This window comes from Nematostella vectensis, chromosome 2 (assembly GCF_932526225.1).
Source record: "Nematostella vectensis chromosome 2, jaNemVect1.1, whole genome shotgun sequence".
NCBI lineage: Eukaryota > Metazoa > Cnidaria > Anthozoa > Actiniaria > Edwardsiidae > Nematostella > Nematostella vectensis.
This window is the reverse complement of record NC_064035.1, coordinates 1,699,287-1,718,738: the sequence shown is the minus strand read 5'-3', so window position 1 is coordinate 1,718,738 and position 19,452 is coordinate 1,699,287. Positions and strand designations below refer to the sequence as shown.

The window sequence follows — 19,452 nt, the reverse complement described above, 5'->3', positions numbered from 1 at the left end:
TATTTTGCTCGCACTCATCTGCAACTTTTTTCTGCATGTTATTATTGAGACTTATTTGGTTTTGTTGGCCGAGTAAAGCCCTAAACTTTTTCTCCTCGTTATAACATTTACAGCCTCGTGAAATGGCATATTTTAAAGAAAAAAAAGAATAAAACAACACGAGTGATTAAATCGAAATATGCTTTGTATCTTGTGATACGACTTGGTTTTAGTCTTACTATCTTATCTTATTTTTGTTGAAGCTTTTTGTTTCTTCATTAATTGTGACGAGGTTCCACAGAACAATTGCGATATATACCCAGCTTGTAAAGTTCGCAGAACTCGGTAAACTAAAAGTGTTCTGTTTACAAACATTTGTTGATTCAGTGGATTTGTTTTATTTGTAGGTTTATTTTGTTGCTAATAACTTTCTTTTGATTGGTTAATAAAAGCTTTTAACCTCATTTGGAATGGATGGGAAGTCACATTTAGTCACTTGACTCATCTCGAGCGAGCGTAAAGCTGGGAAAGATCTGTCGCTTGGCTTGATTTTCATTCAAGCTTTTGGTCGCTTGGCTTGATTTTCATTCAAGCTTTTGGTCGCTTGGCTTGATTATCATACAAGCTTTTTGAAAAGGTGCGTTACATGACTAAGGATGTATTTTGTGTATTGGGGTTTTAGTTCGTAAGTACGAAAAATGTACTATCTAACATGGAGGAGAGGAAATCTCTGTAAAACAGCAAACGCGTCCCTAGATTGTAAGCGCTAAAATTTCGTATTTGGTAACAACCTTTGAACTAAGTAAGAACATAAACCGGATACCTTATTACCAATAGCAATCAATCGTTAACAAAGAAGTATAATTTTCCCTTGTTGGATTTCACCCTAATCCTAAACACAACAAAGGCTCTAGTAAAGACGTTTGGTGTAACAAACGAGAGGAGAGAGAAGTGTTATGCTTAGGGGAGGTATGGAGGGGAAGGACCAACAGCTAAAACCCACGCCCATAGTCAACGGGGGGGGGGGGGGGGGGCGTACCGATCCACTACTCGGCTAGAGAGTGCGTTTGAAACTGGAAAAACACTGTGAGGTAGGAGGTAATACCTAGAGAATGCTACGCTTAAGTCGGAACGACCCATCCATTCCGAGTAAATAAAGTGAGTATTTTTTTGTTTGTTCGCAACTGATGTGTTTACTTTTAGAGCTAAACTGTTAGGAAAGCTCTTTTGTCCTATAAATTACATAAAATTATCCATCATAAAGCGCGTATCAGCTACGACTTCTTATATAACCGCCAAAAAGTTTTGAATCTTTTAATCGCTATTTAATTTGTTCCGAAAAAACTCGCTAAGATACAGAGCGTAAACTGAGGGATAGCCACCTGACATGAAATCTTTAATATGTCGGAGAAGAAAAGCTTCCGACGGTAGTTCTCCTGCAATAATACACAATCTCAAGTTATTGGGGCTTTGACAGGCGCAAAATATCAATCTTGCTCGAAAACCATCGTTTTCCACCTCGCTCGTGCAATTCCTTATAAGGATATTACATACCATACGTGTATGTCTTAAGGTCTGCTAAGCCATTCCAGCTAAAACGCACGCGCGCACGGCATATCGGTTACTGTGGTAGATTTGCCGAACAAACTACACAAAAACGCGCGCTGCATTCTGGTAGTTGTGCAAGCCAGCATCGGCATTTCTGATATATTATCTGACTATATTCACTATATTTTTCATTTTTTTTATAGCCAAACGAAGTCGAGAATCTCCACCTAAACTTGCAGGAACTCGTCCTTTTTATCGCTTTTTAGGCCGCCATCTTGAAAAATAGGTCCAGATCCTAACGTTTTATCATCACAGGCTTACCGCGCGTTCGCCCCAAACTCTTTAAACAGCCAGGGAAATATGTTCATAGATTATATTTTCCTATTTTTTTTTTTAATAAAAGTGACTTCCCTCTAATAAATACTTTAATATCAGGCATAAATTTTGAACCTGCTTGCTTCTTTCCATTTCCGTACAAATACATCGCGCTCGAGCCGTGAAGAATATAATTGTATAATTGTATCCACAAAAATATTCATTGGGTTCAACGTTGATTCAGACGTCGCACCCAATTGGTTGTGAGTAGTAAATGTTGATTTGATGCGGAGTTTCTGTCAGTTGGACAAAATAAAAAAATGGTATTTGATTCGGCACATCAGAAGCTCGACGTTTGAATCGGTGTCGTGCTTTTGCCGTGCAGCACGACTGGTGCAACACTTAGTGCCGTGCCGAAAATAATTATCACTTCGGTGGCCTATAGTCAATGCTGTATTTTGAATCGGGCCATAATCACTTCGGTGGCTACTCTGGGTACCAGAGGCTGGCTCCGAACTTCGCTAGAGCCGCGAAGCAGCGTCAACGACGCTTCGCGGCTCTAGCGAGTTCGGAGCCTCTTGTACCCAGGGTATTCGGTGGCCTATTCTCACTACTTACGTAATTGGAATGTCACGGGGTAATCTAGAGTTATCCAATAAGATAGTCCCTAGGGATGTGGATACCCACGTGTACCTGGGATATATAATGATAATGTCCTGACTTATTCTGGGTCACGTTTGCCGAGACTGCAGACAGGGGGAGAAAGGAGCGTTATAATTTTTGCGTGCACCGCCACCAGCGTGAGTCATGACAGAACTTCCAAATCCGGATGACATGGTTGCAAACGCTCAAGAAATTAGACCCGCAGAGGTTGTCCAGGAAGTTGTGCCTCCGCCAGTAGCAATTGGACCCGAAATTTTACCAGCCGTACCAGAAATTGTACCGGCCGTACCAGAAGTTGTACCGGCCGTACCAGAAATTGTACCGGCCGTACCAGAAGTTGTGCCGGCCGTACCAGAAGTTGTACCGGTCGTACCAGAAGTTGAACCGGCCGTACCAGAAGTTGTACCGGCCGTACCAGAAATTGTACCGGCCGTACCAGAAGTTGTACCGGCCGTACCAGAAGTTGTACCGGCCGTACCAGAAGTTGTACCGGCCGTACCAGAAATTGTACCAGCCGTACCAGAAGTTGTGCCGGCCGTACCAGAAATTGTGCCGGCCGTACCAGAAATTGTACCGGCCGTACCAGAAATTGTACCGGCCGTACCAGAAATTGTACCGGCCGTACCAGAAGTTGTGCCGGCCGTACCAGAAGTTGTGGCCGTACCAGAGGTTTGTTGAGTTTTTGGTTTCATGTTATCTCCGCGGGGTTTGGTTTTGCGTGTTTCTAGGTAGTTTTTAGTGCCGTGTCGGTTTGTCTGTTGTCATTACTCGGTTATTTACATAAGTAAGTATGACTATAGTTTGGTCATGGTTAAAGGCCGGAGAGTTGAGCTAGAATTTACCGTTTTTTCTTTGTGTATACACAGCCTCCTGTGGATAGGTTAGAGGCCCTGGAGAGAAAGCTGAAGGCTCTCGAGGATGAAAAGTTGGGGGATAACACGGCGCACGCGTTGGCGCTTCTGAGACGATACCTAGACCGACCGCTATCCATCTTTGATAAATTTGAAGCGACTGAGTTACTTCAAGCGCTAGTCCGGTCAGCGAGGAGAGACGGCCACCCAAAAGTAGAGGAATACGATTCCGTGGAGGTAGGGGGTCCTACCGGAGGTACTGATTGTTATGTAGATATTTGACGCCGGAGGTATTTGATAAAATGCGTTTTCTCTTGAAATACAAAGTTTGGAGTGTTTATTGTCAATATATAGGGCATTCCTGCTCATTAAGCGTATATTATAGTCGTTCGGTTATAGGCGGAGCACACAGCACACAGTTTATTGTGCAATGTTTTTAGCTCGGATTATTGAGTTCGTCTTATCCAGTTATAAATTATTTCAGCCTTTCTTTGATCCAGGGAAAGGTCACTCAGTCCCTCGATCTGGACCTGGTTTCAGAGTCCGGGGTCAACGGAAGGTTGGGTCCAAAATATTAATGTTTTCGTTTCGGTGTTTCCATAGGTTAGCTTACGTTTATTTAAACAAGAATTGGAAGAAATTGGCAAATGTCAATTGGAACGTACGGCTTGGTGTGATATTCACCAGGGAACCCAACCTTTCGTTGGCCCCATCATCCATCCTAATATGGTGGTTAAAAACCCGTCTTTGGCAAAGCTAGACAATTTAAGGTTCCGCCGCCCAAATCAGTTCAAAGCGGGATGTAATATTTCAAAGCCGACAAGCCCTGAACTGGAACTAATCGCGCGGACTTGAAACCCCGTCCAGTCCGAATTGGAGGCTTTGAAATGACTTCTCATTCTTATTAATTATTTAGCAGGACGCCAGCCAACCAAATTACGTAAGTTTGAATTTCCCTCCTCCATCCTTTGATTTTCATTTCTATGCGCTTTGTCTAACTGTCCATCTAAAATTTAAGAACATGTCACGTTCTTCGTTCGTCTTGATTTCCCTGGAGGTGTCCATTGGGAATAAAGCTCAAGTTCATGCTATTTTCTAGCAAGTCCATGTTTTAATGCTGTCAAAAAGCAATGGATTCCAGCGAAGACGAAATCGTGCAGCCTTTTAAAAGGTCCGGAAAAGCCAAAAGTAAAGATGAGGAAGAAGTAGCTTTGTCGCAAGCTGTACCCGCGTCGACAAGATACAAGGAGAAGTGGTGTGTCAACATGTTTGAAAACTGGCGTGCTAACCGAGTGAACAAAATAACCGCAAAGAAGTCAACAATCTTCAATATAAGACTATCCGGTCTCGAAAACCTTGACAGCGCATGGGAATCTGTCGGCTACTTCCCTTAATTTCTGGATCGGAAAATTTATCCAAGAAGTTGCAGATAAACAAGGTATTTTTTTATTTATTTCATTTTATACCACTTTGTGTTGCTCGAGTAAACTACTTCAATCAGCGATTTGGGTTACGGTAGCGCTCTGAAACAGCCCCGTTATTACATGGCATTTAAAAACACAGAACATTAAAGCGATGTTAAGTTGCAATGCTAATTGGAAATTAATTTGTTTTCATTTTTTAGGTAACCGATACCCCGCTCGAACTTTATACCAGATCTTGGCTGGTCTTATGATGCACCCAATGGCCCTGTAAACATAAGTGGTAGCTGCAATATTACTATTATTTACTTTTAGTTGTAGGTTCTATAACCTACCTATTGTAACTTGATCAATGATTAAGGTGAGGACAAAATAAAGTGCTGTTTGTGAGTAGTGAATTAAGTCCGAGGACCGGAACAAAATTAATTCAATTCAGGGACAACAGTCCCTGGTCCCTGGCGGCAGCGTATATTCTTTGCTTCTACTTGATAGAGGCGGGGTACTTTATAAACCTAGAAAAGTCACAGTCCACGCCTTCTACCTTGGTTCGTTTTCTGGGTTTCCTGGCCCAGGCTTTTGTGATCTCTGAAGACAAGAAGCGGAAGTTTATATTACTGCGCGAAGAAATTCTTTCTGCTAAATGTGTGTCGCTGAAGACTCTTCAGCGTTTCTCAGGAAAGGTGGTTTCGTTTAGCCTAGCGATCGCTACAAGCTACATTTGCGAAAGGTCTTTGGCGCGATTGCCAGTTTGTCACGGAAATCCCGAGTCGCTACCAAGGTGGTTGGGTTGCTGAGGGCGGAGGTAGAATATTGGCGCTTTATAGACTATTGGGAGGGCACACTGCCTTGGAAATCAGAGAAGCACTCTATTGTGACTTTGTGTTGTGATGCCTCGAAGCGTCGGGTGGAGTGCTCTTGGTGGAGGGCAAGAGAGTAGAAAGAGACTACTGGATGGATGAAGAAGGGAGTATCAACTATCTTGAAGCTAAAGCCCTGTTGTTATCACTAAGGGCATTTAAGGGTAGTATTCGAAATAGTAGGGTAGATGTTCATACTGACAGTACATCGCTGCTTCGCACATGGGAGAGTGAAGGAGGTCGGGTATCCCGGATTAACGACATCATGAAGGAGATTCTCAAATGTTGCCAAGAATTCAATTTCTCTATCGCAAAACAGTATGTCCCTTCCAAAGAAAACCCGGCCGATTTGCCGTCACGGGCGCGGTCGGATCTGGACTGTACATTATCGGATGGAGCCTGGGAGCGAGTAGAGAGAGCGTTTGGACCTCATACATTTGATCTTATGGCTCTGGATAGCAACTGCAGACGGAGTCATGAAGGTGCTCGTCTTCCCCATTTCACGCCTTGGTATACACCAGAGTCAGCAGGCATTAACGTATTCGCACAGGACCCGCCAGTACCGAAGAACATCTATGTTTTCCCGCCGTTTGTGTTGATAGGACCGTTGATTAGATATATCATCGATCGAGATTACCACACTCCATTTTCGATAATTATTCCGGAGATTGAGCCGCGTAAGTTTTGGTGGGCTCTACTGGAGGCGGCGGCGGTGGATTGTTTATTGATTGAAGAGAGAGGTAACAGCACCACTCTTTTTTCCCAGCGTTAAAGGGTCAGGATTGGATCGCTAAGCCGTTACCATGGAACTTATGGGCTTTTCGCTGTATGTTCTGAAATGAGTCCACACCGTGTTGCAGATATCACGTCCTTGGAAGGCAGCGAAAAGATGCGGATCATGTCTGTACCCGAATGATTCAGACTCTGGTTCAGATTTCTGCCAGGCATGCGGGGACAAAAGTACGCCTTTACCTAACTTCTTGCTAGGGAAACAATTTGATGTCAAGGAAATCGATTTTCCGATTTTACTGCGGCTTCCGCAGCGAAACCATACAAAAAACAAAAGTCAGCACTGGAAAGATAGCTAAGTGTGTTTTTGGCAGCCCTTAGCCCACCCAAAGATGTGTCGTCGGCGTCATCGGTGGACATCATCAAGTTTCTGATAAGCAAGGACGCGGGAGGGAGAACGACAGTACACGTGCAGGGGTGTGAGCGACGTGGCCGTTGTGAATGCCCTCGGCGGCTGGCTTCAGGGACAGTAGACTCATTGTTAGGGAAATTGAGAGCTATTTATAATGCAATAGGTCGAACAAACGATAGTAATCCAGTAGCGCACCAAGTAATTAAAGATTACTTGAAGTTTATTAGAGCATCAGGTGTAGCGGTAGTTCCGGAGCAAGCAGTTCCGCTGTTTTTTGGAAGATTCAAAAAGTTACTAACGTTTTTACGGAATAGGTGTCGTAATAGTCAGCAATTGTCTTTAATTAGTAAGTATGCGCTGGCAAGGGATATAGTATTTTTTGTAGTCGATTTCTTTACTGGCGATAGAGCGTCAGACTTAGGGCGTCGGGTTTTTTTGTTTAGGCTGTGATTGACTAAAACAGTGCGCAAGGGTTCGCCTAAGGAATTTGCGGTGGTTCCATTTAAAGATCCTGAAGTATGCCCAGTATTTTGGTTCGAATACTATATTAAAGCCTGTTCCGCATTAGGTGTAAAATTAACGAGGGATATTATTTCCGTGCATGCGATCACGGAAAGCGGATTGGAGAGGATCCATTTTTGGGATCAGCAGTAAATAATCGTTTGCGTCTCCATCTCAAGGAGGCTGGTATGTTGGAAGGTGAAACACCACATGGTATTCTCACTACTTACGTAATTAGAATGTCACGGGGTAATCTAGAGTTATCCAATAAGATAGTCCCTAGGGATGTGGATACCCATGTACCTGGGATATATAATGATAATGTCCTGACTCATTCTAGGTCACGTTTGCCGAGACTGCAGACAGTGGGAGAAAGGAGCACCACCCACCTCCCCTGGTGACGGTGCACACACTCTACCATACCCTCATCGCTACCCTGTTGCCATAGCCAGGAGCGGGTGCTTCCCATAACTTAGTATACCCTTGGCATGACAATAGGGAGTGGTGAGGATATGTAACTACCCTCATCGCTACCCTTTTGCCATAGCCAGGAGCGGGTGCTTCGCATAACTTAGTATACCCGTGGCATGACAATAGGGAGTGGTGAGGATATGTGACTACCCTCATCGCTACCCTTTTGCTATAGCCAGGAGCGGGTGCTTCCCATAACTTAGTATACCCGTGGCATGACAATAGGGAGTGGTGAAGATATGTAACTATAGTCAATGCTGTATTTTGATTGCTTAACATGATAGTAAACTTCAAACTATAGCCTATTAGTAGACAAAACAATGGCAATTGACCAGATAAGACAACGTTTTGGGCTACACACATTGAACTGACTAAAACAGTGTCCTAATCAATAGTCCTAATGGGCTAGAGCCTATTTGGGTTCGACGCACGATCGATATCATTGATAGTTTTTTTGTTTGGTGCTCAGGTCCCACAATGCGTCGCGAGGTGTTTTTGTTGCTGACGCTTATAGCGTTGAGCGCATTTCAAGCTCGCGCCGAAGACGATGACGATGATGATGATGATAACGGTGGCGGTGGAGGAGACTGGTGCCGATACTGGCGTAAGCTAAATTTTTTGATACAACGATTCACTTTCCCCCTGCCTTCCCTTCTCTTTGCGACGCGTACGCGAAGCCGAGGTCATGGGTCAAAATTGTAAACTAGATGGCAAAGTTTGCCCCCATTCATTGAAGGTTTCGCTTAGACATGCTTAGACATGCACGTCTCACATTTGCGCTCGTGCATCTATAGTATCTTATCCCCGAGAACGCAAACCTTCGAAGACTCAAATACCATCCCATCAGCTAAGTAATTCTCTGCACATTCTTACCCTGGATTGCTCAAATAGCCTGCCAACTTCAATAGCCTAATGCCCGTGCATATCGCTGACAAATAAAACTCGATTTACATCCAAGGTGGCATCCGGTTATTTCACTTGGTATTTCCCATGGCGTTAACTTCTAATTATTTCTAGCATGGAGTGCATGGAGTGCGTGCAGCAGCAAGTGTTCTTATGGGAGTCAAACGAGAACTCGCCAAGCAAACTACCCGTCCTTTTGCCGGCATACTTGGCAGACCAGACAGTGCGGGGGCCCTAAGTGCGACAGCGCGACTCAAGTGTGCATTCCAGCCACCGGAGAGTGCAGATGTCGTGATGGGTATAAGCCGCAAACAAATGGTATGCTTTTGAAGATTAACAGCGATTAACAGGGTTAATATATGCATTTCTAGTGCTGCAACTTTCCAGTTGATCAAAAGATCAAAACGGTGGGAAATTGTTATAAAAAATTCGTTCAAATTGAAAACCGTTTAATAGCTCTTTCAAAACGTGCGATTGGTCTGATCTGTAGCGAATATAAATTTACCAATGCTTCTTGTTTGGAAATTCTGAAATAAATATGAGATGTAAATTACTCGGCGAGGTTCGACGCACGTGCAAATAAAATCGCAGTATGGTCCTGGGTTTGGTACAAAGTTCTAAAAAATTGTAACTGCAAACCGCTCCATTTTGCGTATATGAGGTTAGTCTCCCTTGATGTCTTATATGACAAGCGGACCACAAAATCGATTCCTTGGAAATATTGAAAAGTAATTTAGAAATTGACACTAGAAATTGACTCACCTATTAATAATATCTCATATATTTTTTCAAGATTTACAAACTAGAAGCATTGGTGATTATATTTGCCACAGGTCAGACAGATCACACGCTTTGAAGGGGCTATTGAACGGATTTCCATTTCAATGAAATTTTTATAAAAGGCCTCAAAGAATTGGGGGAAGTTATCCACTTGTGAATGCTCTTTTTTCTCTTATTTGTTTTGTTTTCCTAGAAATAATATTTTTGTAATTATTGCGTCTTCTTTATGATATAGGAAATATACCAGCTTTTCCTGGTAACTTCAGATGGAGCTACCAGGGTCCAATACATGGAATGAGGTGTGTACAAATCAAGCCACAAGACAACACATATTACGGTTGGCATGACAACTACCTCTGCTCTGACATCAACAAGGCCGATCCAGGGTGGCGATGGTCGACTAGTGGGAAGATCATTGGCATGAAATGTGTCATGGTTATGGAACCATTTGACATTAGATTCCGCCACTGTTACCTCTGCATCCCCCAAAACTCACCATATCAGCTAGACTATAGCTTCAATGGCTTCTATGGAAAATGGGGCTGGGACCCCAACAGCTGTTTGCGGTTCTACGAGCCTCTAACTCCGGTTTGGAATGATAACTATCTTTGCTCAAGCAAAGCTGGATCAGGAAACCAAGGTATTTTAGATTGCTATCATTTTCATCTTTGAATTGGTTTCTCTTGGGATATACATGCCATCTCTTTCCTTTTGATATATTTCTGAGCACCCATTTTTGGAAATCAACAATCAAAATGCGTTAACCGTTACGGTGTCTCCAGGTTGCGTAGAAATAGATGAATGCAGTAGCAATCCTTGTCAGAATGGAGGGACTTGCACAGATCAGCTGAACAGTTATTCGTGCACCTGCCCGAGTGGATATACCGGAACAAAATGTGAAATTGTCCCAGGTATGTGATTGTTTTTTGAAGCATTTTTTTTGCTGATTTATTTGCACTAAAATGCTGGTCACCACGGTGACTATGGGTGAGAGTTTGTTCAATATAAAGTACATACCATAATGTAAAATGTAGATATATATTTCGAACTCCAAGGAGATACTGGGCATAAATAGCTGTAATGATATTTTTTGAATAACGTAAAGTTTTGTAGTATATCCTAAAAAAACATGCTTATTCATCACGATTGTAAGTTATGCTGAAAGCATCCTTTCAATATCGTAAAGAGAAAGTAACCTTTATATTTCTAAAATATTACAGCTACCTCAATACCAACAACAATGAAAACTTACAAACAAGCGCGTAAGCCTCATGCACACAAACCCACAACAAACACACCAAAAAGACGCAAACCAAGAACATGCAAACCCAAAACACGTAAACCCTATACACACAAGCCCACAACATACAAACCAAGAAAACAAAGACCCACAAAACACATACCAAGAACACGCAAACCAAAAACACGTAAACGAAATACACCCACAAAATATAAGCCTTATACACAAAACCCCACAACATATAAGCCCTATACACTTAAGTCCACTACACATAAGCCCCATAAACATAATCCCACTACACATAAGCCCCATACACACAAACCCACTACACATAAGCCCCATACACACAAACCCACTACACATAAGCCCTATACACACAAGCCCATTACACATAAGCCTCATACACAAAAGCCCACTACACATAAGCCCTGTTCACACAAACCCCATACCCCCCAAACAACGCATAAGTCACATACACGCAAACCCCATACCCCCCAAACAACGCATAAGCCACATAAACACAAACCAACAACGAAAAAGAGGTACACGACCAACAAACCGACCAGGCCGGCGACAACCCGACCAACCAAACGGCCAACAACAAGCCCAGGTTTGTTTTTCAAATGCGCATGTACTTTTGAAATGGTAAAAATACTGTAATCCGTGTGATGAGATTAGTTTCTTGGATATGACATAATCTTTTTAAATGGTAAAAATAACTGTGTTGTCCTTTGTCAGTTATTAAGGATAAAAAGAAAATGCATGAACTTGATAAAATGTTGGTGCCATGAATGCTACCTCACTGTAAAACTTACAAAAATATTTGCCGCGATCTTGTTCTAGATCAATGTGCATCAGCACCATGCATCAACGGGGGAACGTGCAAAAGTGACAGGTATGGCTATAATTGCCATTGTAAGGTAGGATTCACCGGCAAGAACTGCGAGACCAACATTGACGAATGCAACTCCAGCCCATGTAAGAATGGTGGATCCTGTACGGATAGGATCAGCGGATTCACGTGCACATGTAAACATGGCTTTACTGGCAAAGATTGTGGCACTGAAATAGACGAGTGCGCCAGCAAACCTTGCAAGAACGGAGCGACCTGTACGGATAGGATCAACGGATTCACGTGCACATGTAAACCTGGCTTTACTGGGAGCGACTGTGGCACTGAAATAGACGAGTGCGCCAGCAACCCTTGCAAGAACGGAGCGACCTGTACGGATAGGATCAACGGTTTCACGTGCACATGTAAACCTGGCTTTACTGGCAAAGACTGTGGCACTGAAATAGACGAGTGCGCCAGCAAACCTTGCAAGAACGGAGCGACTTGTACGGATAGGATCAACGGTTTCACGTGCGCATGTAAACCTGGCTTTACTGGCAAAGACTGTGGCACTGAAATAGACGAGTGCGCCAGCAAACCTTGCAAGAACGGAGCGACTTGTACGGATAGGATCAACGGTTTTGCGTGCGCATGTAAACCTGGCTTTACTGGCAAAGATTGTGGAACTGAGATAGACGAGTGCGCCAGCAACCCTTGCAAGAATGGAGCGACCTGTACGGATAGGATCAACGGTTTCACGTGCACATGTAAACCTGGCTTTACTGACAAAGATTGTGGCACTGAAATAGACGAGTGCGCCAGCAAACCTTGCAAGAACGGAGCGACTTGTACGGATAGGATCAACGGTTTTGCGTGCGCATGTAAACCTGGCTTTACTGGCAAAGATTGTGGAACTGAGATAGACGAGTGCGCCAGCAACCCTTGCAAGAATGGAGCGACCTGTACGGATAGGATCAACGGTTTCACGTGCACATGTAAACCTGGCTTTACTGACAAAGATTGTGGCACTGAGATAGACGAGTGCGCCAGCAGCCCTTGCAAAAACGGAGCGACCTGTACGGATAGGATCAACGGTTTTGCGTGCACATGTAAACCTGGCTTTACTGGCAAAGATTGTGGCACTGAAATAGACGAGTGCGCCAGCAACCCTTGCAAGAACGGAGCGACCTGTACGGATAGGATCAACGGTTTTGCGTGCACATGTAAACCTGGCTTTACTGGCAAAGATTGTGGAACTGAGATAGACGAGTGCGCCAGCAACCCTTGCAAGAACGGAGCGACCTGTACGGATAGGATCAACGGTTTTGCGTGCACATGTAAACCTGGCTTTACTGGGAGCGACTGTGGCACTGAAATAGACGAGTGCGCCAGCAAACCTTGCAAGAACGGAGCGACCTGTACGGATAGGATCAACGGTTTTGCGTGCACATGTAAACTTGGCTTTACTGGCAAAGATTGTGGAACTGAGATAGACGAGTGCGCCAGCAACCCTTGCAAGAACGGGGCGACCTGTACGGATAGGATCAACGGATTCACGTGCACATGTAAACATGGCTTTACTGGCAAAGATTGTGGCACTGAAATAGACGAGTGCGCCAGCAACCCTTGCAAAAACGGAGCGACCTGTACGGATAGGATCAACGGTTTTGCGTGCACATGTAAACCTGGCTTTACTGGGAGCGACTGTGGCACTGAAATAGACGAGTGCGCCAGCAACCCTTGCAAAAACGGAGCGACCTGTACGGATAGGATCAACGGTTTTGCGTGCACATGTAAACCTGGCTTTACTGGCAAAGATTGTGGCACTGAAATAGACGAGTGCGCCAGCAACCCTTGCAAAAACGGAGCGACCTGTACGGATAGGATCAACGGTTTTGCGTGCACATGTAAACCTGGCTTTACTGGCAAAGATTGTGGAACTGAGATAGACGAGTGCGCCAGCAACCCTTGCAAAAACGGAGCGACCTGTACGGATAGGATCAACGGTTTTGCGTGCACATGTAAACCTGGCTTTACTGGCAAAGATTGTGGAACTGAGATAGACGAGTGCGCCAGCAACCCTTGCAAAAACGGAGCGACCTGTACGGATAGGATCAACGGTTTTGCGTGCACATGTAAACCTGGCTTTACTGGCAAAGATTGTGGCACTGAAATAGACGAGTGCGCCAGCAACCCTTGCAAAAACGGAGCGACCTGTACGGATAGAATCAACGGTTTCACGTGCACATGTAAACATGGCTTTACTGGCAAAGATTGTGGAACTGAGATAGACGAGTGCGCCAGCAACCCTTGCAAGAACGGAGCGACTTGTACGGATAGGATCAACGGTTTTGTATGCACATGTAAACCTGGCTTTACTGGCAAAGATTGTGGAACTGAGATAGACGAGTGCGCCAGCAACCCTTGCAAGAACGGAGCGACCTGTACGGATAGGATCAACGGTTTTGCGTGCACATGTAAACCTGGCTTTACTGGGAGCGACTGTGGCACTGAAATAGACGAGTGCGCCAGCAAACCTTGCAAGAACGGAGCGACCTGTACGGATAGGATCAACGGTTTTGCGTGCACATGTAAACCTGGCTTTACTGGCAAAGATTGTGGCACTGAAATAGACGAGTGCGCCAGCGAACCCTGCAAGAACGGCGCGAATTGCACAGATAAAATTAACGGTTTCATGTGCACTTGTAAAGAAGGCTATACTGGGAAAGACTGTGGGACGGACATAGATGAGTGCTCATCGAACCCTTGTCTCAACGAAGGCACATGCACAGACCAAGTCAATGGATACTTGTGTGTCTGTAAAAAGGGATATACAGGGCCAAACTGTGAAGTGGAAGTAAATGAATGTCAAAGTGATCCTTGCCAGAATGGAGGAACATGTGAAGATCTCATTGCCAGCTATAGATGTTTCTGCAAAGCGGGATATACGGGCCGTCACTGCGAAACGGACATTGATGAATGCGCGTCATCTCCCTGTGCAAATGGCGGCACCTGTACTGACTTAGTGGACGCACACAAGTGTCAATGTTCTACAGGTTACACTGGCAAGAATTGCGAAGTTAACATAGATGAGTGTGCAACCAAACCATGCCTGAATGGTGCAACATGTGTTGATCAGATAGCTGTCTACAAATGCCTATGTGCTCCAGGTTACAAAGGGTTGCAGTGTCAGATTGACATTGATGAATGTGCATCCAATCCATGCCAAAACAACGGCTATTGTGAAGACCTGATCAATGGCTATTATTGCTTCTGCACTCCAGGCTTTTCTGGGATACACTGCGAAGCTAATATCGACGAGTGCGCTTCATCTCCATGTCAGAATGGCGGCTTGTGCACAGATATGATCAACGCGTTCACGTGCACCTGTCCGCCAGGATATACTGGTATCACGTGTGACATTGACATCGACGAGTGCGCTTCATCTCCATGTCAAAATGGCGGCTTTTGCACAGATATGATCAACGCGTTCACGTGCTCTTGTCCGCCAGGATATACTGGTATCACGTGTGACATCAACATCGACGAGTGCGCTTCATCTCCATGTCAGAATGGCGGCTTTTGCACAGATATGATCAACGCGTTCACGTGCACCTGTCTGCCAGGATATACTGGTATCACGTGTGACATCAACATCGACGACTGCGCTTCACGTCCGTGTCAGAATGGTGGTATCTGTAAAGATGGTATTAATGAATTCAAGTGCCAATGTTCCGCTGGGTTTACTGGGAATCTATGTGAGGTAAACATAGGTAAGAATTACATGTATAATATGATTTGATGTAGTTCTCTCACTGGACAGCATTGCGCTCCGTAATTGGAAATATTTTCTAAAGTTACGACTTAAAAGGTACATTTTAAAATAGGAGTCCTAATATTTGTTGTTTTATTGCATGTTCCAAATATTTTGTAGAGTAGCCGGCAAAATTATCTAGCTGATTTTAAAATGCCATACCTTTAAAGTAAAATCTCATCTCATAACTTTGCTTTCTAGATGAGTGCGCCTCTGCTCCCTGTCAGCATCGCTCTACTTGTAAAGACCTGATTAATGATTACAACTGCACGTGTCATCCTGGATACAGCGGTCGTAACTGCGAGCATGAGATCGACGAGTGCATTTCAAGTCCTTGCAGAAATAAAGGATATTGTTATGATGCAATCGGTTACTACTTATGCATTTGTCCCCCAGGTTTCTATGGAAAGCACTGCGAAAATCGTAAGTGGCGTATATACCTCTTATTGACCGAGTGTGTAGGACGTATGGGGACATATGGGCCTTTAATTTTTTTAGTGGGCCATAAAGCGATGAAAGCATTCAAGCATCCAATCAAGGATCCATAAGTAAGTCCAAGCAAACAAGATCAACAAGATATTTATTATACAGCGTTTTTAGAAAGATTTTCATGGCAAAGTGTTGCTTTGAGCGGGCCGCATGGCTATGTATACAGTTATGTTATGTATTTCGTAAAATCAGCTGTTGAAGCATTTTGTATTTTTTTATCTTATCATTACAGCTTGTCCCAGTGGCAAGTACGGGTTCGACTGCAAAGGAACTTGTATGTGTAAGAACAACGCTTCTTGTCACCCCGCCACGGGACTGTGTTCGTGCACTGCGGGATGGATTGGACAGTTTTGTGACTTGGGTAGGAACTTTGTTCTTAGACTATACAATTAAGGTGTCTTTTACACATTGAAAAGAAAAGTATGAAAAAGAAAAAGGACCACAAGAAAAGCAATATGGGAATCTTTAAAGATAGTCAATCGTACAGAACCGTCAAGAAATGGAAATGTCCCAAAAGTCCCCAGAAAGAATTAGCAGCCCCTTGTGATTGTAAACTATGTATATTTTGCGGGACGACACTTTTTCTTTGATCTCGTTTTTATTGTTCTAATAATATATTTGACAGAATGTGATGATGGCAAGCATGGACTAGGTTGTCTCTCCAACTGTAAATGCCAGAACAAAGCCCAGTGCGACCATGTGACTGGTGCTTGCACCTGCCCTACAGGCTTCACAGGGAAATATTGTGAAACTGGTAAGCCCTATTATAAGGCATATCGACATTACTAGGATATGAATATAAATATCGGGCAAAAGGAGGGCACTGGAATATTAGTGTTATTTATCTAGTGAGAGCTCAAAATATGTGTTCTTGAAAGTTAGTAGATATTTTTAGGGGTTATGAAATTCGGGATCAGGTATTTTTTTTTGGCATGGTAGCCTTCTATTATTTTTAATAGAAAGTTTTGGTGCTGGATGGTGGGCTGATTTTTTTTAATTAGGTTATTAAGTGCTTACAGTTAGAAATTGCTTTGACCACACCTGATGTGCTATCTATTCGGGGTAAAAATTGCCCCTGCTGACGATCACCCCTGTCTATTTTAGGGAGTCTTCCCTCCCCCACCCCCAATTCCCCGGACCCCTACTAAAATATATAGCTGAGTCTACCCTGTGGTCCCTGCCAAACTGTTATTTATTGTCGCTGTTACCTCAGTTACAGCCATCTCGTAATTATTGGATAGCAGTATCCTTTGGTAACAAATGGTGTTAAAAGTAAACGGGTCACCGTTGACAACTAGTTGATGCCGTCATCGATGTGTTCCTCAGGGTGACAAGTTTTATTCGCATTTTCAGACAACTCATCTGGGTCTGGTGGCGACTCTAGAGCATTCGACGATGGCTTCGGGATTCGGGACTGGCTTGGATTCTAGCTTTGGAAATCATATAACAATCAATGTATTTATGGGTCTCAATAAACATACGCCTTCAATCAAGGGGCATCTGTATATGATATGCCAGATGGTACAACTAGAAAGACTACAGATAAGCTGGTGAAAAACTAGATGGACTTGTTTAACATACCTTTTCAATCTTGTGTTGATCTATACCTTATGATATGCCCAACCTATCAGATCATTTACAATCCAACAGTAGCTTTTGAGCAATCAAGATCTACACACATCGAGAGCAACAAACCCTGATATCTGCTAGCTTTGTGTGGACGCACTCTGTATTCTTAGGTTAAGCGCGTGCCCATTTCAGGACTTAAGGCTGGCGTTTATAAGGCACTTAAAAATATAATAAAAATTTGCCCCTAAGTCCACATAAGGTAAATTGAAGACGCGTTTTCATTTAGCTGCACTCATTTGGCTTCGGTGGTCTAGAACTTTTTTTATTTATTTTACTGATGATACTCATCTAAAGAAGTGGCTGCGCTCCGTCCTCGGCATATAACGCTTACTTATTTACAGGCTTGCAATAGGCGAATTCATTGATTGCTGGGCGCACGAGGCCTAATAAAGGAACCACCCCTTCCAGAGCCCCGATAAAAAAAAATAACTTCAAAGAGGTTCCTGAAAAATTTTAAGAGAGCCTTTATCTTGTTTTTTTTTAACTGAGAAACTGAGACAATAAAGTCCTAGAAGAAGCATGCCCCGAACCCCCTAAAAACCCACCTAAAGTAAACCAACAATACGCTATACGCATTACCATGTAATCTAGAAAATCTTATCAAGCGACTTGATATTGAAAAGTTCAACCAGTCAATTCAAGAAGCCCCTTGGGATGCTGTATTCGTTTTTGAGGACATTGATGATGTAGTTCACGCATGGGAGCAGACCTTCAACACTGTACTGGAATCGCATTGTCCCTGGCGCGAAAAACCGGTCAAACGTGAAACGCAGCCCCCGTGGATATCCAAGTCAGTGCTTAAACAGCTACACTCCAGGGACCATTTGTTGAAGGTGGCGCGGCGCACGGACAGTCCAGATGATTGGGCGAAATACCGAATAGCCAGGAACAAAGCAGTTTGCACTTTACGGGGAGCCAAGCGTGAGTTCTATTCGAAGTCATTCGGGGAAAACAAGAACAATACGAGCGCGATCTGGAAGTGCATTAAAACACTGTCAGGCGTAACCAAAAACAACTGCGGGATAACAAAGCTCGAAATTGGTGAACGCGTTGTTGAAAATTCCAAGGACATCTCGGAGCATTTTAATGCATATTTCTCAACGATTGCTGATAAACTGAGGATTAATTTGGCCAAGGTGCCTTTTTGTCTCTCTAAACTTGTGAGCTTTGTGGAATCACAGAAAGACCCGAATGATTTTTTCTCGGTTCCTGCTATAACAAGTACACAGGTAGCCCGCATAATAATGAAGATCAACCCAAACAAAGCATCTGGTATCGACAAGATCAGGGCTCGTTTATTGCGAATTCCTGCTATTGCACCGAGTATAGCCAAGCTGATTAATCTATCTCTGTCTAGTGGAACGTTCCCCAAAAGATGGAAGTTGGCTAAAGTTACCCCGTTGTTCAAGAAAGGCGATCGAACTGATCCAAGTAACTACCGTCCCATCTCGATTCTTTCAGTCTTGTCCAAGGTTATTGAGCGGCATGTGCATGATTCTCTGTGCACCTATCTCAATGACAACCTTCTCTACTCGAGGCAGTCTGGTTTCTGGAAACATCACAACACTGAAATAGCTCTGATAAAGATAGTGGATGAGCTACTCTTCAACCTCGACAATGATAAAGTGTCGGGCATGGTGCTCGTGGACTACACTAAGGCATTTGACATGGTGGATCATGAATTGCTACTACAAAAGCTATGGCGTATGGGGTTGTTAACAAAGAGCTATTATGGTGCCGTTCGTATTTGTCGAACAAGCGACAGGTCGTTCAAGTTGACGGTCAAGTTTCGTCGGAAATGCAGATCAATCATGGAGTTCCTCAAGGATCTATATTAGGGTCGCTGTTCTTCCTGTTGTTCATAAACGACTTGCCCTTGCACGTTTCTTCTGAAGTAGACCTTTATGCCGACGACACCACAGTCTCTGCTGCAGCTGACGTCACCAATATACACCTTCTCAATGACTCTCTCAATACGTCACTGGGGGAGATTGAGTCTTGGGCGAACGCCAACAAGC

The 19,452-nt window shown here is 43.8% G+C and overlaps 1 protein-coding gene across 4 annotated transcripts; it reads left to right on the top strand.

The window, feature by feature from the left end:
- The first annotated feature begins 118 nt into the window (after positions 1-118).
- LOC116602008 (fibropellin-1) lies at positions 119-17,298 on the top strand. Of its 4 annotated transcripts, XM_048723887.1 has the most exons (13): positions 119-616; positions 3,372-3,593; positions 3,960-4,296; positions 8,217-8,351; positions 8,765-8,968; positions 9,666-10,070; positions 10,213-10,341; positions 10,651-11,280; positions 11,514-15,275; positions 15,518-15,739; positions 16,038-16,166; positions 16,431-16,559; positions 17,159-17,298. In XM_048723887.1, the coding sequence occupies exons 4-13, from the start codon at positions 8,225-8,227 to the stop codon at positions 17,233-17,235; spliced, it is 5,814 nt and encodes a 1,937-aa protein (XP_048579844.1). In that variant the 5' UTR covers positions 119-616; positions 3,372-3,593; positions 3,960-4,296; positions 8,217-8,224; the 3' UTR covers positions 17,236-17,298. The 4 variants fall into 4 exon arrangements, with proteins under 4 accessions (XP_048579844.1, XP_048579841.1, XP_048579843.1 ...); XM_048723884.1 differs by lacking the exon at positions 3,960-4,296; XM_048723886.1 differs by lacking the exons at positions 3,372-3,593; positions 3,960-4,296.
- The last annotated feature ends 2,154 nt before the right edge of the window (positions 17,299-19,452 follow it).